This window comes from Scyliorhinus canicula, chromosome 14, assembly GCF_902713615.1.
Source record: "Scyliorhinus canicula chromosome 14, sScyCan1.1, whole genome shotgun sequence".
In the NCBI taxonomy this organism is placed as follows: Eukaryota; Metazoa; Chordata; class Chondrichthyes; order Carcharhiniformes; family Scyliorhinidae; genus Scyliorhinus; species Scyliorhinus canicula.
This window is the reverse complement of record NC_052159.1, coordinates 2,090,606-2,108,837: the sequence shown is the minus strand read 5'-3', so window position 1 is coordinate 2,108,837 and position 18,232 is coordinate 2,090,606. Positions and strand designations below refer to the sequence as shown.

At 46.6% G+C, this 18,232-nt stretch overlaps 1 protein-coding gene across 1 annotated transcript in view; it reads left to right on the top strand.

The window, feature by feature from the left end:
- hpxb (hemopexin b) overlaps positions 1–17,158 on the top strand; it is a 50,005-nt gene extending 32,847 nt beyond the window's left edge. Inside the window, exons 6-9 of the mRNA XM_038818978.1 lie at positions 4,599–4,811; positions 4,914–5,024; positions 11,305–11,435; positions 17,153–17,158. Of these exons, the coding sequence (XP_038674906.1) occupies positions 4,599–4,811; positions 4,914–5,024; positions 11,305–11,435; positions 17,153–17,158 (461 nt within the window). The remainder of the gene's footprint in view (positions 1–4,598; positions 4,812–4,913; positions 5,025–11,304; positions 11,436–17,152) is intronic.
- Positions 17,159–18,232: the final 1,074 nt, after the last annotated feature.

Genomic DNA, 18,232 nt, shown 5'->3' with positions numbered 1-18,232 from the left:
CCAACGATATCGGTAAAAAACGGGATGAGGTTCTACAATCAGAATATAGGGAGTTAGGAGATAAGTTAAAAAGTAGGACCTCAAAGGTAGTAATCTCAGGATTGCTACCAGTGCCACGGGACAGTCAGAGTAGAAATTCAAGAATAGTCAGAATGAATACGTGGCTTGAGAGATGGTGCAGGAGGGAGGGGTTCATATTTTTGGGACATTGGAACCGGTTCTGGGGGCGGTGGGGCCATTACAAACCGGATGGTCTACACCTGGGCAGGACTGGAACCAATGTCCTAGGGGGTGCTTTTGCTAACACTGTTGGGGAGGTTTTAAACTAATGTGGCAGGGGGATGCGAACCAGATTAGGAAGTTAGAGGTCAGTAAAGAAGCAGCAACTGAAGCCAGTAAGGTACGAGATAATAAAGTCAATGTGACTAAGGGGAAGAGTAGACAGGGAAGAGATGATGATCGCAAAGGGACAGGTGGTCTGAGGTGCATTTGTTTTAATGCGAGAAGTGTAGCAGGTAAGGCAGATGTACTTAGGGCTTGGATCAGTACCTGGGAATATGATGTTATTGGTATTACTGAGACTTGGTTGAAGGACGGGCAGGACTGGCAACTGAATATCCCAGGGTATAGATGCTTCAGGAGGGGTAGAGAGGGAGGTAAAAGGGGTGGAGGAGTTGCATTATTAGTCAGAGATGATATCACAGCTGTGATTAAGGAGGGCACGATGGAGGATTCGAGCACTGAGGCAAAATGGGTGGAGCTAAGAAATAGGAAGGGTGCAGTAACATTGTTAGGACTTTACTACAGGCCTCCCAAAAGCGAGCGTGAAGTAGAGGTACAAATATGTAGACAGATTATAGAACAAAGTAGGAGCAATAGGGTGGTTGTGATGGGAGATTTTAACTTCCCCAACATTGAATGGGACTCATGTAGTGTTGGAGGCGTAGATGGAGCAGAATTTGTAAAGAGCATCCAGGAGAGTTTTTTAGAGCAGTATGTAAATAGTCCAACTCAGGAAGGGGCCATACTGGACCTGGTATTGGGGAATGATCCCGGCCAAGTGGTTGATGTTTCAGTCAGTGATTACTTTGGGAATAGCGATCACAATTCTGTAAGTTTTAGAATACTCATGGACAAAGACGAGAGTGGTCCTAAAGGAAGAGTGCTAAATTGGGGAAAGGCAGAGTATAACAAAATTCGGCAGGAGCTAGGGAATGTGGATTGGGATCAGCTGTTTAAGGGTAAAGCCACATTTGAAATGTGGGAGTCTTTTAAGGAAAGGTTGATTAGAGTGCAGGACAGACATGTTCCTTTGAAAATGAGAGATAGAAATGGCAAGATTAGGGAACCATGGATGACGGGTGGAATTGTGAGACTAGCTAAAATGAAAAAGGAAGCATACATAAGATCGAAGTGACTCAAAACCGATGAAGCTTTGGAGGAATATCGGGAAAGTAGGACGAATCTCAAACGCGCAATAAAGAGGGCTAAAAGGGGTCATGAAATATCTTTGGCTAACAGGGTTAAGGAAAATCCCAAAGCCTTTTATTCGTATATAAGGAGCAAGAGGGTAACTAGAGAAAGGATTGGCCCACTTAAAGACAAAAGAGGGAATTTATGCGTGGAGTCAGAGGAATGGGTGAGATTCTTAATGAGTACTTTGCATCGGTATTCACAAAGGAGAGGGACATGATGGATGTTGAGGCTAGGGATGGATGTTTAAATACTCTAGGTCATGTCGGCATAAGGAAGGGGAAAGTTTTGGATATTCTAAAAGGCATTAAGGTGGACAAGTCACCAGGACCGGATGGGATCTATCCCAGGTTACTGAGGGAAGTGAGGGACGAAATAGCTGGGGCCTTAACAGATACCTTTGCAGCATCCTTGAGCACGGGTGAGGTCCCGGAGGACTGGAGAATTGCTAATGTTGTCCCTTTGTTTAAGAAGGGTAGCAGGGATAATCGAGAGAATTATAGACCTGTGAGCTTGACGTCAGTGGTAGGCATACTGTTGGAGAAGATACTGAGGGATAGGATCTATTCACATCTGGAAGAAAATAGACTTATCAATGATAGGCAGCATGGTTTTGTGCAGGGAAGGTCATGCCTTACAAACCTAATGGAATTCTTAGAGGAAGTGACAAAGTTAATTGATGAGGGAAGGGCTGTAGATGTCATATACATGGACTTCAGTAAGGCGTTTGATAAGGTTTCCCATGGCAGGTTTATGGAAAAAGTGAAGTCATATGGGGTCCAGGGTGTACTAGCTAGATGGATAAAGAACTGGCTGGGCAACAGGAGACAGAGAGTAGTGGTGGAAGGGAGTGTCTCAAAATGGAGAAAGGTGACTAGTGGTGTTCCACAGGGATCCGTGCTCGAACCACTGTTGTTTGTGATATACATAAATGATCTGGACGAAGGTATAAGTGGTCTGATTAGCAAGTTTGCAGATGATACTAAGATTGGTGGAGTTGCAGATAGCGAGGAGGACTGTCAGAGAATACAGCAAAATATAGATAGATTGGAGAGTTGGGCAGAGAAATGGCAGATGGAGTTCACTCCAGGCAAATGCGAGGTGATGCATTTTGGAAGATCTAACTCAAGAGCAGACTATGTGGTCAATGAAAGGGTCTTGGGTAAATTGATGACCAGAAAGGTCTGGGAGTTCAGGTCCATTGTACCCTGAAGGTGGCAACGCAGGTTGATAGAGTGGTCAAGAAGGCATACAGCATGCTTGCCTTCATCGGAAGGGGTATTGAGTACAAGAGTTGGCAGCTCATGTTATAGTTGTATAGGACTTTGGTTAGGCCACATTTGGAATACTGCGTGCAGTTCTGGTCGCCACATTACCAGAAGGATGTGGATGCTGGAGAGAGGGTGCAGAGGAGGTTCACCAGGATGTTGCCTGGTATGGAGGGTGCTAGCTTTGAAGAAAGGTTGAGTAGATTAGGATTGTTTTCGTTGGGAAGACGGAGGTTGAGGGGGGACCTGATTGAGGTCTACAAAATTATGAGAGGTATGGACAGGCTGGATAGCAACAAGCTTTTCCCAAGAGCGGGGGTGTCAGTTACAAGGGGTCACGGTTTCAAGGTGAGAGGGGAAAGTTTAAGGGAGATGTGGGTGGGAAGTTTTTTACGCAGAGGGTGATGGGTGCCTGGAACGCTTTGCCAGCGGAGGTGGTAGAGGCGGGCACGATAGCATCATTTAAGATGCATCTGCACAGGTATATGAATGTGCGGGAACAGAGGGAAGTAGACCTTGGTAAATAGGCAACAGGTTTAGATAAAGGATCTGGATCAGCACAGGCTGGGAGGGCCGAAGGGCCTGTTCCTGTGCTGTAATTTTCTTTGTTCTTTGTTCTTTGTTCTCTGTCAATGCAGCATTCCCTCAGTACTGACCCTCTGACAGTGCAGCACACCCTCAGTACTGACCCTCTGACAGTGCGGCACTCCCTCAGTACTGACCCTCTGACAGTGCAGCACTCCCTCAGTACTGACCCTCTGACAGTGCAGCGCTCCCTCAGTACTGACCCTCTGACAGTTCTGACCCTCTGACAGTGCGGCACTCCCTCAGTACTGACCCTCTGACAGTGCGGCACTCCCTCAGTACTGACCCTCTGACAGTGCGGCACTCCCTCAGTACTGACCCTCTGACAGTGCAGCACTGTCTCAGTACTGACCCTCTGACAGTGCGGCACTCCCTCAGTACTGACCCTCTGACAGTGCGGCACTCCCTCAGTACTGACCCTCTGACAGTGCGGCACTCCCTCAGTACTGACCCTCTGACAGTGCAGCACTGTCTAAGAACTGACCCTCTGACAGTGCGGCACTCCCTCAGTACTGACCCTCTGACAGTGCGGCACTCCCTCAGTACTGACCCTCGGACAGTGCGGCACTCCCTCAGTACTGACCCTCTGACAGTGCGGCGCTCCCTCAGTACTGACCCTCTGACAGTGCAGCACTCCCTCAGTACTGACCCTCTGACAGTGCAGCGCTCCCTCAGCACTGACCCTCTGACAGTGCGGCACTCCCTCAGTACTGACCCTCTGACAGTGCAGCACTCCCTCAGTACTGACCCTCTGACAGTGCAGCACTCCCTCAGTACTGACCCTCTGACAGTGCGGCATTCCCTCAGTACTGACCCTCTGACAGTGCGGCACTCCCTCAGTACAGACCCTCTGACAGTGCAGCACTCCCTCAGTACTGACCCTCTGACAGTGCAGCACTCCCTCAGTACTGACCCTCTGACAGTGCGGCACTCCCTCAGTACTGACCCTCGGACAGTGCGGCTCTCCCTCAGTACTGACCCTCTGACAGTGCAAATTCCCTTTTCAAAGCTAACTCCAAATCCTAATCCTGACCGTTCATCTTCTCCTTATTTCCCCCTAATCGTCATCTTTCTCCCACCTTATGGCCCCTATAACGTGCCCTTATCCTTTCTCTAGATTCTAATCCCAAACACCAACCTTTCATCCTCACCCTGACATCTAACCCCTGACCCTAACCTGACCCTTACCTTCCTGTATCCCATTCCTGGATGGCCGTCTTTCTCACTGTGCACAGTAAAACAGTATAATAACCATTGTGATCCTCTCTGCAGGAGACATGGTTTCCCAACTCAATCTCAACACCACCACAGTGAAGGCAAGGAGTTGGTTTGGGCTTGGACATTGCGGTGCGGCATTGAGGTGGCTGGAGAGGGACTACTGCTTCGATGGAACAAACTTCACTCGTTTCCATCCCAGTACTGGCCACATTCCGAAGGGCTATCCAAAGGACGCGCGGGATTATTTTATGCAATGTGAAGGGAGAGGTGAGTTAGATTTTTTTGCTCCTGTTCGAATGAAAAAAAATCCCATGTGAGCCAGATATTAACTTGGAGAGTGGAGTCTTACCGGAGCTTTTTACCCAACAGGACATGGAACCTGGAACAATACAGCAGCTAAATCCATCCACAACCGGTGTAGTAACGAATCATTTGAAGAATTCAATGAGGATGAGATAGGAAGGATGTACGCCTTCCGAAGTAAGCAAAAGACTGAGAGTGAATGTCCATCACACTGAGAGTCAATGTCCATCACACTGACAGTCAATCTCCATCACACTGAGAGTCAATGTCCATCACACTGAGAGTGAATATCCATCACACTGAGAGTCAATGTCCATCATACTGAGAGTCAATCTCCATCACACTGAGAGTCAATGTCCATCACACTGAGAGTCAATGTCCATCACACTGAGAGTCAATGTCCATCACACTGAGAGTCAATGTCCATCACACTGAGAGTGAATGTCCATCATACTGAGAGTGAATATCCATCACACTGAGAGTCAATGTCCATCACACTGAGAGTGAATGTCCATCACACTGAGAGTCAATGTCCATCAAACTGAGAGTCAATGTCCATCACACTGAGAGTCAATGTCCATCACACTGAGAGTCAATGTCCATCACACTGAGAGTCAATGTCCATCACACTGAGAGTCAATGTCCATCACACTGAGAGTGAATATCCATCACACTGAGAGTGAATGTCCATCACACTGAGAGTGAATATCCATCACACTGAGAGTCAATGTCCATCACACTGAGAGTGAATGTCCATCACACTGAGAGTCAATGTCCATCAAACTGAGAGTCAATGTCCATCACACTGAGAGTCAATGTCCATCACTCTGAGAGTCAATGTCCATCACACTGAGAGTCAATGTCCATCACACTGAGAGTCAATGTCCATCACACTGAGAGTCAATATCCATCACACTGAGAGTCAATGTCCATCACACTGAGAGTCAATGTCCATCACACTGAGAGTCAATGTCCATCACACTGAGAGTCAATGTCCATCACACTGAGAGTCAATATCCATCACACTGAGAGTCAATGCCCATCACACTGAGAGTCAATGTCCATCACACTGAGAGTCAATGTCCATCACACTGAGAGTCAATGTCCATCACACTGAGAGTCAATGTCCATCACACTGAGAGTCAATGTCCATCACACTGAGAGTCAATGTCCATCACACTGAGAGTCAATGTCCATCACACTGAGAGTCAATATCCATCACACTGAGAGTCAATGTCCATCACACTGAGAGTGAATGTCCATCACACTGAGAGTCAATGTCCATCACACTGAGAGTGAATGGCCATCACACTGAGAGTCAGTGTCCATCAAACTGAGAGTCAATGTCCATCACACTGAGAGTCAATGTCCATCACAGAGAGTCAATGTCCATCAAACTGAGAGTGAATGTCCATCACACTGAGAGTCAATGTCCATCACACTGAGAGTCAATGTCCATCATACTGAGAGTCAATGTCCATCACACTGAGAGTCAATATCCATCACACTGAGAGTCAATGTCCATCACACTGAGAGTCAATGTCCATCATACTGAGAGTCAATGTCCATCACACTGAGAGTCAATGTCCATCACACTGAGAGTAAGTATCCTACACACTGAGAGTCAATGTCCATCACACTGAGAGTGAATGTCCATCACACTGAGAGTCAATGTCCATCACACTGAGAGTGAATGTCCATCACACTGAGAGTCAATGTCCATCACACTGAGAGTCAATGTCCATCATACTGAGAGTCAATGTCCATCACACTGAGAGTCAATGTCCATCATACTGAGAGTCAATGTCCATCAAACTGAGAGTGAATATCCATCACACTGAGAGTCAATGTCCATCATACTGAGAGTCAATGTCCATCAAACTGAGAGTGAATATCCATCACACTGAGAGTCAATGTCCATCACACTGAGAGTCAATGTCCATCACACTGAGAGTCAATGTCCATCACACTGAGAGTCAATGTCCATCACACTGAGAGTCAATGTCCATCACACTGAGAGTCAATGTCCATCACACTGAGAGTCAATGTCCATCACACTGAGAGTCAATATCCATCACACTGAGAGTCAATGTCCATCACACTGAGAGTCAATGTCCATCACACTGAGAGTGAATATCCATCACACTGAGAGTCAATGTCCATCACACTGAGAGTCAATGTCCATCACACTGAGAGTCAATGTCCATCACACTGAGAGTCAATATCCATCACACTGAGAGTCAATGTCCATCACACTGAGAGTCAATGTCCATCACACTGAGGGTGAATGTCCATCACACTGAGAGTGAATGTCCATCACACTGAGAGTGAATGTCCATCACACTGAGAGTCAATGTCCATCACACTGAGAGTGAATATCCATCACACTGAGAGTCAATGTCCATCACACTGAGAGTCAATGTCCATCACACTGAGAGTCAATGTCCATCACACTGAGAGTCAATATCCATCACACTGAGAGTCAATGTCCATCACACTGAGAGTCAATGTCCATCACACTGAGGGTGAATGTCCATCACACTGAGAGTGAATGTCCATCACACTGAGAGTGAATGTCCATCACACTGAGAGTCAATGTCCATCACACTGAGAGTGAATGTCCATCACACTGAGAGTGAATGTCCATCACACTGAGAGTCAATGTCCATCACACTGAGAGTGAATGTCCATCACACTGAGAGTCAATGTCCATCACACTGAGAGTGAATATCCATCACACTGAGAGTCAATGTCCATCACACTGAGAGTCAATGTCCATCACACTGAGAGTCAATGTCCATCACACTGAGAGTCAATATCCATCACACTGAGAGTCAATGTCCATCACACTGAGAGTCAATGTCCATCACACTGAGGGTGAATGTCCATCACACTGAGAGTGAATGTCCATCACACTGAGAGTGAATGTCCATCACACTGAGAGTCAATGTCCATCACACTGAGAGTGAATGTCCATCACACTGAGAGTCAGTGTCCATCAAACTGAGAGTCAATGTCCATCACACTGAGAGTCAATGTCCATCAAACTGAGAGTCAATATCCATCACACTGAGAGTCAATGTCCATCACACTGAGAGTCAATGTCCATCAAACTGAGAGTCAATATCCATCACACTGAGAGTCAATGTCCATCACACTGAGAGTCAATGTCCATCACAGAGAGTCAATGTCCATCAAACTGAGAGTGAATGTCCATCAAACTGAGAGTCAGTGTCCATCACACTGAGAGTCAGTGTCCATCACACTGAGAGTGAATGTCCATCACACTGAGAGTCAGTGTCCATCACACTGAGAGTCAATGTCCATCACACTGAGAGTCAATGTCCATCAAACTGAGAGTGAATGTCCATCACACTGAGAGTCAATGTCCATCACACTGAGAGTCAATATCCATCACACTGAGAGTGAATGTCCATCACACTGAGAGTCAATGTCCATCAAACTGAGAGTGAATGTCCATCACACTGAGAGTCAATGTCCATCACACTGAGAGTCAATGTCCATCACACTGAGAGTCAATGTCCATCACACTGAGAGTCAATGTCCATCACACTGAGAGTGAATGTCCATCACACTGAGAGTCAATGTCCATCACACTGAGAGTGAATGTCCATCACACTGAGAGTCAATGTCCATCACACTGAGAGTCAATGTCCATCACACTGAGAGTCAATGTCCATCAAACTGAGAGTCAATGTCGATCACACTGAGAGACTCCGCACAGACAGTGATTCAAGCTGGGAATCGAACCTGGGACCCTGGCGCTGAGGCAGCAATGTCATGGGAATGTCCCTATAAGAAATGTTTTTGTCTTATCACGTAGCTTCAGTGATGTCATTGTGTGGGTGGGTCTGGGCTGTGGCTCTGGGAGTTGGTTTTACTTTTGCTTTGAGTTTGAACTGGTTTGTATAGCACAGGTTGAGAAAGAAGTGTCTCTATCTGATTTTTAAATCTGTTTCCAGATTACTTGATAACTTGAAATGAAATCATTGTTTTCTGGAATGAATTCAAACCTGCTGTTTTGGAAAGGAATCAGGAGCATTCGTTCCCGGTCTGAGTGCTGTCAGCTGGGCCATACCTTTGAAAAGGTGGTACTGGTTTATGGGATCTTGTTATTAAATTGGAACAGTTAAAGGGAGGAATTTATTGAATTTTGATTTGATTTGATTTATTGTCACATGCACCGAAGTACAGTGAAAAGTATTTTTCTGCAGTCGAGGAATGTACACAGTACGTACATAGTAGACAACCCCGTGTATGCGTGGGTTTCCTCTGGGTGCTCCGGTTCCCTCCCACAGTCCAAAGATGTGCAGGTTAGGTGGATTGGCCGTGATAAATTGCCCTTAGTGTCCAAAATTGTCCTTAGTGTTGGGTGGGGTTACTGGGTTATGGGGTTATGGGGATAGGGTGGAGGTGTTGACCTTGGGTAGGGTGCTCTTTCCAAGAGCCGGTGCAGACTCGATGGACCGAGTTGTCTCCTTCTGCACTGTAAATTCTATGAAATAAATTCTATGAAAAAGACAAATGGTACATCGACAAAACAGTGATTGGTAACAGTGCAAGACAAGGGGCCAAACAAAGCAAATACATGAACAAGAACAGCATAGAACATTGTGAATAGTGTTCTTACAGGGAACAGATCAGTCCGTGAGGGAGTTGTTGAGGAGTCTTGTAGCTGTGGGGAAGAAGCTGTTCCTATGTCTGGATGTGCAAGTCTTCAGACTTCTGTACCTTCTGCCTGATGGAAGGGTCTGGAAGAAGGCAATGCCTGGGTGGGAGGGGTCTCTGATAATGCTGTCTGCCTTCCAGAGGCAGTGGGAGGTGGAGACAGAATCAATGTGAAGGTGGCAAGTTTGTGTGATGCGTTGGGCTGAGTTTACCACACTCTGCAATTTGTTGCGACCTTGGGCTGAGCAGTTGCCATACCAAGCTGTGATGCAGCCGGATAGGATGCTCTCTATAGCACATCTGTAGAAGTTTGTGAAAGTTGATGCAGACATGCCGAATTTCTTTAGCTTCCGTAGGAAGTAGAGACGTTGTTGGGCTTTCTTGACTGTTGCATCAATGTGAATGGACCCGGACAGACTGTTGGTGATGGTGACCCCGCAGGAACGTAAGGCTATCGACCATCTTCACTTCGGAGCCATTGATGCAGACGGGAGTGTGTGTCGTGCTACGCTTCCTGAAATTGATGATCAGTTCCTTGGTCTTTCCGACATTTCGAGAGAGGTTGTTTTCGGTATACCATGCAACCAAATGATTTATCTCCCTTCTGTCGTCTGATTCGTCGTTGTTTGAGATACGACCCACCGCAGTCATATCATCTGCAAACTTATAGATTGAGTTGGAGTTAAATCTTGCCACAGTTGTGTGTGTATAGGGAGCACAGTAGAGGACTGAGCACACATCCTTGCGGGGCCCCGGTGTTGAGGACTATTGTGGAGGAGATGCTGTTGCCGATCCTGACAGATTGCGGTCTGTTGGTGAGGAAGTCGAGGATCCAGCTGCACAGGGAGGGGTCAAGTCCAAGATTGCAGAGTTTGGTTATTAGTCTTGTTGGGATAATGGTGTTGAAGGCGGAGCTGTAGTCTATGAACAGCAGTCTTACATTATTAAGAGTGATACATAGATTATTGTAGCTGTGTGGGGTATTTATGTTTGTGGTTGATTAAAATGCTTACTGTGTGTGTTTAGAAAAATGTTAACTACATTTGTAGAATAAAGCTTATTTGTGCTTAAGGCCTCTGTTGAATAACACTTAAAAGGCAGGCCCATGTGCTCCTCATAACCAAAATTAATAAACAGTTGTAGGTCAGTTGAACTCCGTGATATACTGTGGAGTACTCTAAACCCTGGCCCAGATAACAGCGCTAACCACTGTGCCACCTATACCACCCAGTTCCTTGCATTCTTCTGAACAATACCTTGCTTTGTGTTCTCTTAACTTCAGATGCCTTAAATGTTCTTTTTGTCCCCATTCCCTGGTTATCTGGACTGTAGCTTGTACTTCAGGAAGCATGCCTCTTTGCAGCTCCCGTCCTGTCCAGTCATTCTTCTGGCAGAGTTGAATGATGTTCGCTCCCTGATGTCACCAAGTGCTATGGCTTCCAGTTAAAACTACGACCAAAAGAAGGTGGCCTCCTGTTGCTAAGTAACGCCCCTACTACGACTGGTTATTCTTCACGCCGCAGCCCTCTCTTAGCACAATACAATTGCAACTTAAACACCATCCACACATACGAACACCTTTCTTTGTCCAACATGAATCCAAATATAGTTTTGATCCTTCCAGGCACAAAATATTAAATTAAACCCACTTAAAACTACACCTTATATTGAATGTCTACCCATACAAATATAAGCCCCTGAAAAAAGTACCTTTATTTTCCTAATAACCAATTGCTTTTGAATTAAATGTGTCTTGGTGGGTTTCCAGACAACTGGTATTTTCGCCTGGACACGAATCGAGATGGTTGGCACCCTTGGCCAATTCATTCCAGTTGGCCCTCTCTACATGGAAACATTGATGGTGTGTTCAGCTGGGACAAAAAGATGTATTTTATCCAGGTAATCCTGAAATGTCATTCATTTGAAAACTGCGATGCTCAGTGTGCGCATTTGGGATCCTCAGTTTGTCTGTGTTTCTGACTGTTCCTCAGTCTGTGTGTGTGTGTTTCTGACTGTTCCTCAGTCTGTGTGTGTGTTTCTGACTGTTCCTCAGTCTGACTGTGTTTCTGACTGTTCCTCAGTCTGTGTGTGTGTGTGTTTCTGACTGTTCCTCAGTCTGTGTTTCTGACTGTTCCTCAGTCTGTGTGTCCGTGTTTCTGACTGTTCCTCAGTCTGTGTTTCTGACTGTTCCTCAGTCTGTGTGTGTGTGTGTTTCTGACTGTTCCTCAGTCTGTGTTTCTGACTGTTCCTCAGTCTGTCTGTGTTTCTGACTGTTCCTCAGTCTGTGTGTCTGTGTTTCTGACTGTTCCTCAGTCTGTGTGTCCGTGTTTCTGACTGTTCCTCAGTCTGTCTGTGTTTCTGACTGTTCCTCAGTCTGTGTGTCTGTGTTTCTCACTGTTCCTCAGTCTGTGTGTGTGTTTCTGACTGTTCCTCAGTCTGACTGTGTTTCTGACTGTTCCTCAGTCTGTGTGTGTGTGTTTCTGACTGTTCCTCAGTCTGTGTGTCCGTGTTTCTGACTGTTCCTCAGTCTGTGTGTGTGTGTTTCTGACTGTTCCTCAGTCTGTGTGTGTGTGTTTCTGACTGTTCCTCAGTCTGTGTCTGTGTGTGTTTCTGACTGTTCCTCAGTCTGACTGTGTTTCTGACTGTTCCTCAGTCTGTGTGTGTGTGTGTTTCTGACTGTTCCTCAGTCTGTGTTTCTGACTGTTCCTCAGTCTGTGTGTCCGTGTTTCTGACTGTTCCTCAGTCTGTGTTTCTGACTGTTCCTCAGTCTGTGTGTGTGTGTGTTTCTGACTGTTCCTCAGTCTGTGTTTCTGACTGTTCCTCAGTCTGTCTGTGTTTCTGACTGTTCCTCAGTCTGTGTGTCTGTGTTTCTGACTGTTCCTCAGTCTGTGTGTCCGTGTTTCTGACTGTTCCTCAGTCTGTGTGTGTGTTTCTGACTGTTCCTCAGTCTGACTGTGTTTCTGACTGTTCCTCAGTCTGTGTGTGTGTGTTTCTGACTGTTCCTCAGTCTGTGTGTCCGTGTTTCTGACTGTTCCTCAGTCTGTGTGTGTGTGTTTCTGACTGTTCCTCAGTCTGTGTGTGTGTTTCTGACTGTTCCTCAGTCTGTGTGTGTGTTTCTGACTGTTCCTCAGTCTGTGTCTGTGTGTGTTTCTGACTGTTCCTCAGTCTGACTGTGTGTTCTGACTGTTCCTCAGTCTGTGTGTGTGTGTGTTTCTGACTGTTCCTCAGTCTGTGTTTCTGACTGTTCCTCAGTCTGTGTGTCCGTGTTTCTGACTGTTCCTCAGTCTGTGTTTCTGACTGTTCCTCAGTCTGTGTGTGTGTGTGTTTCTGACTGTTCCTCAGTCTGTGTTTCTGACTGTTCCTCAGTCTGTGTGTGTGTTTCTGACTGTTCCTCAGCTTGTGTGTGTGTGTTTCTGACTGTTCCTCAGTCTGTGTTTCTGACTGTTCCTCAGTCTGTGTGTGTGTTTCTGACTGTTCCTCAGTCTGTGTGTGTGTGTTTCTGACTGTTCCTCAGTCTGTGTGTGTGTGTTTCTGACTGTTCCTCAGTCTGACTGTGTTTCTGACTGTTCCTCAGTCTGTGTGTGTGTGTGTTTCTGACTGTTCCTCAGTCTGTGTGTGTGTGTGTTTCTGACTGTTCCTCAGTCTGTGTGTGTGTGTTTCTGACTGTTCCTCAGTCTGTGTCTGTGTTTCTGACTGTTCCTCAGTCTGTGTGTGTGTGTTTCTGACTGTTCCTCAGTCTGTGTTTCTGACTGTTCCTCAGTCTGTGTGTCTGTGTTTCTGACTGTTCCTCAGTCTGTGTGTGTGTTTCTGACTGTTCCTCAGCCTGTGTGTGTGTTTCTGACTGTTCCTCAGTCTGTGTTTCTGACTGTTCCTCAGTCTGTGTGTCCGTGTTTCTGACTGTTCCTCAGTCTGTGTGCGTGTGTTTCTGACTGTTCCTCAGTCTGTGTTTCTGACTGTTCCTCAGTCTGTGTGTGTGTGTTTCTGACTGTTCCTCAGTCTGTGTTTCTGACTGTTCCTCAGTCTGTGTGTGTGTTTCTGACTGTTCCTCAGTCTGTGTGTCCGTGTTTCTGACTGTACCTCAGTCTGTGTGTGTGTGTGTCTGACTGTTCCTCAGTCTGTGTGTCCGTGTTTCTGACTGTTCCTCAGCCTGTGTGTGTGTTTCTGACTGTTCCTCAGCCTGTGTCCGTGTTTCTGACTGTTCCTCAGCCTGTGTGTGTGTTTCTGACTGTTCCTCAGTCTGTGTTTCTGACTGTTCCTCAGTCTGTGTGTCCGTGTTTCTGACTGTTCCTCAGTCTGTGTTTCTGACTGTTCCTCAGTCTGTGTGTGTGTGTTTCTGACTGTTCCTCAGTCTGTGTTTCTGACTGTTCCTCAGTCTGTGTGTGTGTTTCTGACTGTTCCTCAGTCTGTGTGTCCGTGTTTCTGACTGTACCTCAGTCTGTGTGTGTGTGTGTCTGACTGTTCCTCAGTCTGTGTGTCCGTGTTTCTGACTGTTCCTCAGTCTGTGTGTGTGTGTTTCTGACTGTTCCTCAGTCTGTGTGTGTGCGGTTCTGACTGTTCCTCAGCCTGTGTGTGTGTGTTTCTGACTGTTCCTCAGTCTGTGTGTCCGTGTTTCTGACTGTTCCTCAGTCTGTGTGTGTGTGTTTCTGACTGTTCCTCAGCCTGTGTGTGTGTTTCTGACTGTTCCTCAGTCTGTGTGTGTGTGTTTCTGACTGTTCCTCAGTCTGTGTGCGTGTGTTTCTGACTGTTCCTCAGTCTGTGTTTCTGACTGTTCCTCAGTCTGTGTGTGTGTTTCTGACTGTTCCTCAGCTTGTGTGTGTGTGTTTCTGACTGTTCCTCTGCCTGTGTGTGTGTTTCTGACTGTTCCTCAGTCTGTGTGTGTGTGTTTCTGACTGTTCCTCAGTCTGTGTGTCCGTGTTTCTGACTGTTCCTCAGTCTGTGTGTCCGTGTTTCTGACTGTTCCTCAGTCTGTGTGTGTGTTTCTGACTGTTCCTCAGTCTGTGTGTGTGTGTTTCTGACTGTTCCTCAGTCTGTGTGTGTGTGTTTCTGACTGTTCCTCAGTCTGTGTGTGTGTGTTTCTGACTGTTCCTCAGTCTGTGTTTCTGACTGTTCCTCAGTCTGTGTGTGTGTTTCTGACTGTTCCTCAGCTTGTGTGTGTGTGTTTCTGACTGTTCCTCTGCCTGTGTGTGTGTTTCTGACTGTTCCTCAGTCTGTGTGTCCGTGTTTCTGACTGTTCCTCAGTCTGTGTGTGCGTGTGTTTCTGACTGTTCCTCAGTCTGTCCGTGTTTCTGACTGTTCCTCAGTCTGTGTGCGTGTGTTTCTGACTGTTCCTCAGTCTGTCCGTGTTTCTGACTGTTCCTCAGTCTGTGTGTGTGTTTCTGACTGTTCCTCAGTCTGTGTGTGTGTTTCTGACTGTTCCTCAGTCTGTGTGTCCGTGTTTCTGACTGTTCCTCAGTCTGTGTGTGTGTTTCTGACTGTTCCTCATCCTGTGTGTGTGTTTCTGACTGTTCCTCAGTCTGTGTTTCTGACTGTTCCTCAGTCTGTGTGTGTGTTTCTGACTGTTCCTCAGCTTGTGTGTGTGTGTTTCTGACTGTTCCTCAGTCTGTGTGACTGTGTTTCTGACTGTTCCTCAGTCTGTGTGACTGTGTTTCTGACTGTTCCTCAGCTTTAATGCGTGTGTTTCTGACTGTTCCTCAGTCTGTCCGTGTTTCTGACTGTTCCTCAGTCTGTGTGCCTGTGTTTCTGACTGTTCCTCAGTCTGTGTTTCTGACTGTTCCTCAGTCTGTGTGTGTGTTTCTGACTGTTCCTCAGCTTGTGTGTGTGTTTCTGACTGTTCCTCAGTCTGTGTGTGTGTGTTTCTGACTGTTCCTCAGTCTGTCTGTGTGTTTCTGACTGTTCCTCAGCTTGTGTGTGTGTTTCTGACTGTTCCTCAGTCTGTGTGTGTGTGTTTCTGACTGTTCCTCAGTCTGTGTGTGTGTTTCTGACTGTTCCTCAGCTTGTGTGTGTGTTTCTGACTGTTCCTCAGTCTGTGTGTGTGTGTTTCTGACTGTTCCTCAGTCTGTGTGTGTGTTTCTGACTGTTCCTCAGCTTGTGTGTGTGTTTCTGACTGTTCCTCAGTCTGTGTGTGTGTGTTTCTGACTGTTCCTCAGTCTGTGTGTGTGTTTCTGACTGTTCCTCAGCTTGTGTGTGTGTTTCTGACAGTTCCTCAGTCTGTGTGTGTGTTTCTGACTGTTCCTCAGTCTGTGTGTCCGTGTTTCTGACTGTTCCTCAGTCTGTGTGTGTGTTTCTGACTGTTCCTCAGCCTGTGTGTGTGTTTCTGACTGTTCCTCAGTCTGTGTGCCTGTGTTTCTGACTGTTCCTCAGTCTGTGTTTCTGACTGTTCCTCAGTCTGTGTGTGTGTTTCTGACTGTTTCTCAGCTTGTGTGTGTGTGTTTCTGACTGTTCCTCAGTCTGTGTGACTGTGTTTCTGACTGTTCCTCAGCTTTAATGCGTGTGTTTCTGACTGTTCCTCAGTCTGTCCGTGTTTCTGACTGTTCCTCAGTCTGTGTGCCTGTGTTTCTGACTGTTCCTCAGTCTGTGTTTCTGACTGTTCCTCAGTCTGTGTGTGTGTTTCTGACTGTTACTCAGCTTGTGTGTGTGTTTCTGACTGTTCCTCAGTCTGTGTGTGTGTGTTTCTGACTGTTCCTCAGTCTGTGTGTGTGTTTCTGACTGTTCCTCAGCTTGTGTGTGTGTTTCTGACTGTTCCTCAGTCTGTGTGTGTGTGTTTCTGACTGTTCCTCAGTCTGTGTGTGTGTGTGTTTCTGACTGTTCCTCAGTCTGTGTGTGTGTGTTTCTGACTGTTCCTCAGTCTGTGTGTGTGTTTCTGACTGTTCCTCAGTCTGTGTGTGTGTGTGTTTCTGACTGTTCCTCAGTCTGTGTGTCTGTGTTTCTGACTGTTCCTCAGTCTGTGTGTCTGTGTTTCTAACTGTTCCTCAGTCTGTGTGTGTGTTTCTGACTGTTCCTCAGCCTGTGTGTGTGTTTCTGACTGTTCCTCAGTCTGTGTGCCTGTGTTTCTGACTGTTCCTCAGTCTGTGTTTCTGACTGTTCCTCAGTCTGTGTGTATGTTTCTGACTGTTCCTCAGCTTGTGTGTGTGTGTTTCTGACTGTTCCTCTGCCTGTGTGTGTCTTTCTGACTGTTCATCAGTCTTTGTGTGTGTGTTTCTGACTGTTCCTCAGTCTGTGTGTGTGTGTGTGTTTCTGACTGTTCCTCAGTCTGTGTGTGTGTGTTTCTGACTGTTCCTCAGCCTGTGTGTGTGTGTTTCTGACTGTTCCTCAGCTTGTGTGTGTGTGTTTCTGACTGTTCCTCAGTCTGTGTTTCTGACTGTTCCTCAGTCTGTGTGTGTGTTTCTGACTGTTCCTCAGCTTGTGTGTGTGTGTTTCTGACTGTTCCTCAGTCTGTGTGACTGTGTTTCTGACTGTTCCTCAGTCTGTGTGCGTGTGTTTCTGACTGTTCCTCAGTCTGTCCGTGTTTCTGACTGTTCCTCAGTCTGTGTGTGTGTTTCTGACTGTTCCTCAGTCTGTGTGTGTGTGTTTCTTACTGTTACTCAGTCTGTGTGACTGTGTTTCTGACTGTTCCTCAGCTTTAATGCGTGTGTTTCTGACTGTTCCTCAGCTTGTGTGTGTGTGTTTCTGACTGTTCCTCAGTCTGTGTGTGTGTGTTTCTGACTGTTCCTCAACCTGTGTTCCCGTGTTTCTGACTGTTCCTCAGCTTGTGTGTGTGTGTTTCTGACTGTTCCTCAGCCTGTGTGTGTGTGTTTCTGACTGTTCCTCAGTCTGTGTGTGTGTGTTTCTGACTGTTCCTCGGTCTGTGTGTCCGTGTTTCTGACTGTTCCTCAGCCTGTGTGTCCGTGTTTCTGACTCTTCCTCAGTCTGTGTGTACGTGTTTCTGACTGTTCCTCTGCCTGTGTGTGTGTGTTTCCGACTGTTCCTCAGTCTGTGTGTGTCTGTGTTTCTGACTGATCCTCAGTCTGTGTTTCTGACTGATCCTCAGTCTGTGTTTCTGACTGTTCCTCAGTCTGTGTGTGTGTGTTTCTGACTGTTCCTCAGTCTGTGTGTGTGTGTTTCTGACTGTTCCTCAGTCTGTGTGTGTGTGTATCTGACTGTTCCTCAGTCTGTGTGTGTGTGTTTCTGACTGTTCCTCAGTCTGTGTGTGTGTGTGTTTCTGACTGATCCTCAGTCTGTGTTTCTGACTGTTCCTCAGTCTGTGTGTGTGTGTTTCTGACTGTTCCTCAGTCTGTGTGTCTGTGTTTCTGACTGTTCCTCAGTCTGTGTGTGTGTGTTTCTGACTGTTCCTCAGTCTGTGTGTGTGTGTGTTTCTGACTGTTCCTCAGTCTGTGTGTGTGTGTTTCTGACTGTTCCTCAGTCTGTGTGTGTGTGTGTATCTGACTGTTCCTCAGTCTGTGTGTGTGTTTCTGACTGTTCCTCAGTCTGTGTGTGTGTGTGTGTTTCTGACTGTTGCTCAGTCTGTGTGTGTGTGTGTTTCAGACTGTTCCTCAGTCTGTGTGTGTGTATCTGACTGTTCCTCAGCTTGTGTGTGTGTTTCTGACTGTTCCTCAGCCTGTGTGTGTGTGTTTCTGACTGTTCCTCAACCTGTGTGTCCGTGTTTCTGACTGTTCCTCAGTCTGTGTGTCCGTGTTTCTGACTGTTCCTCAGCTTCTGTG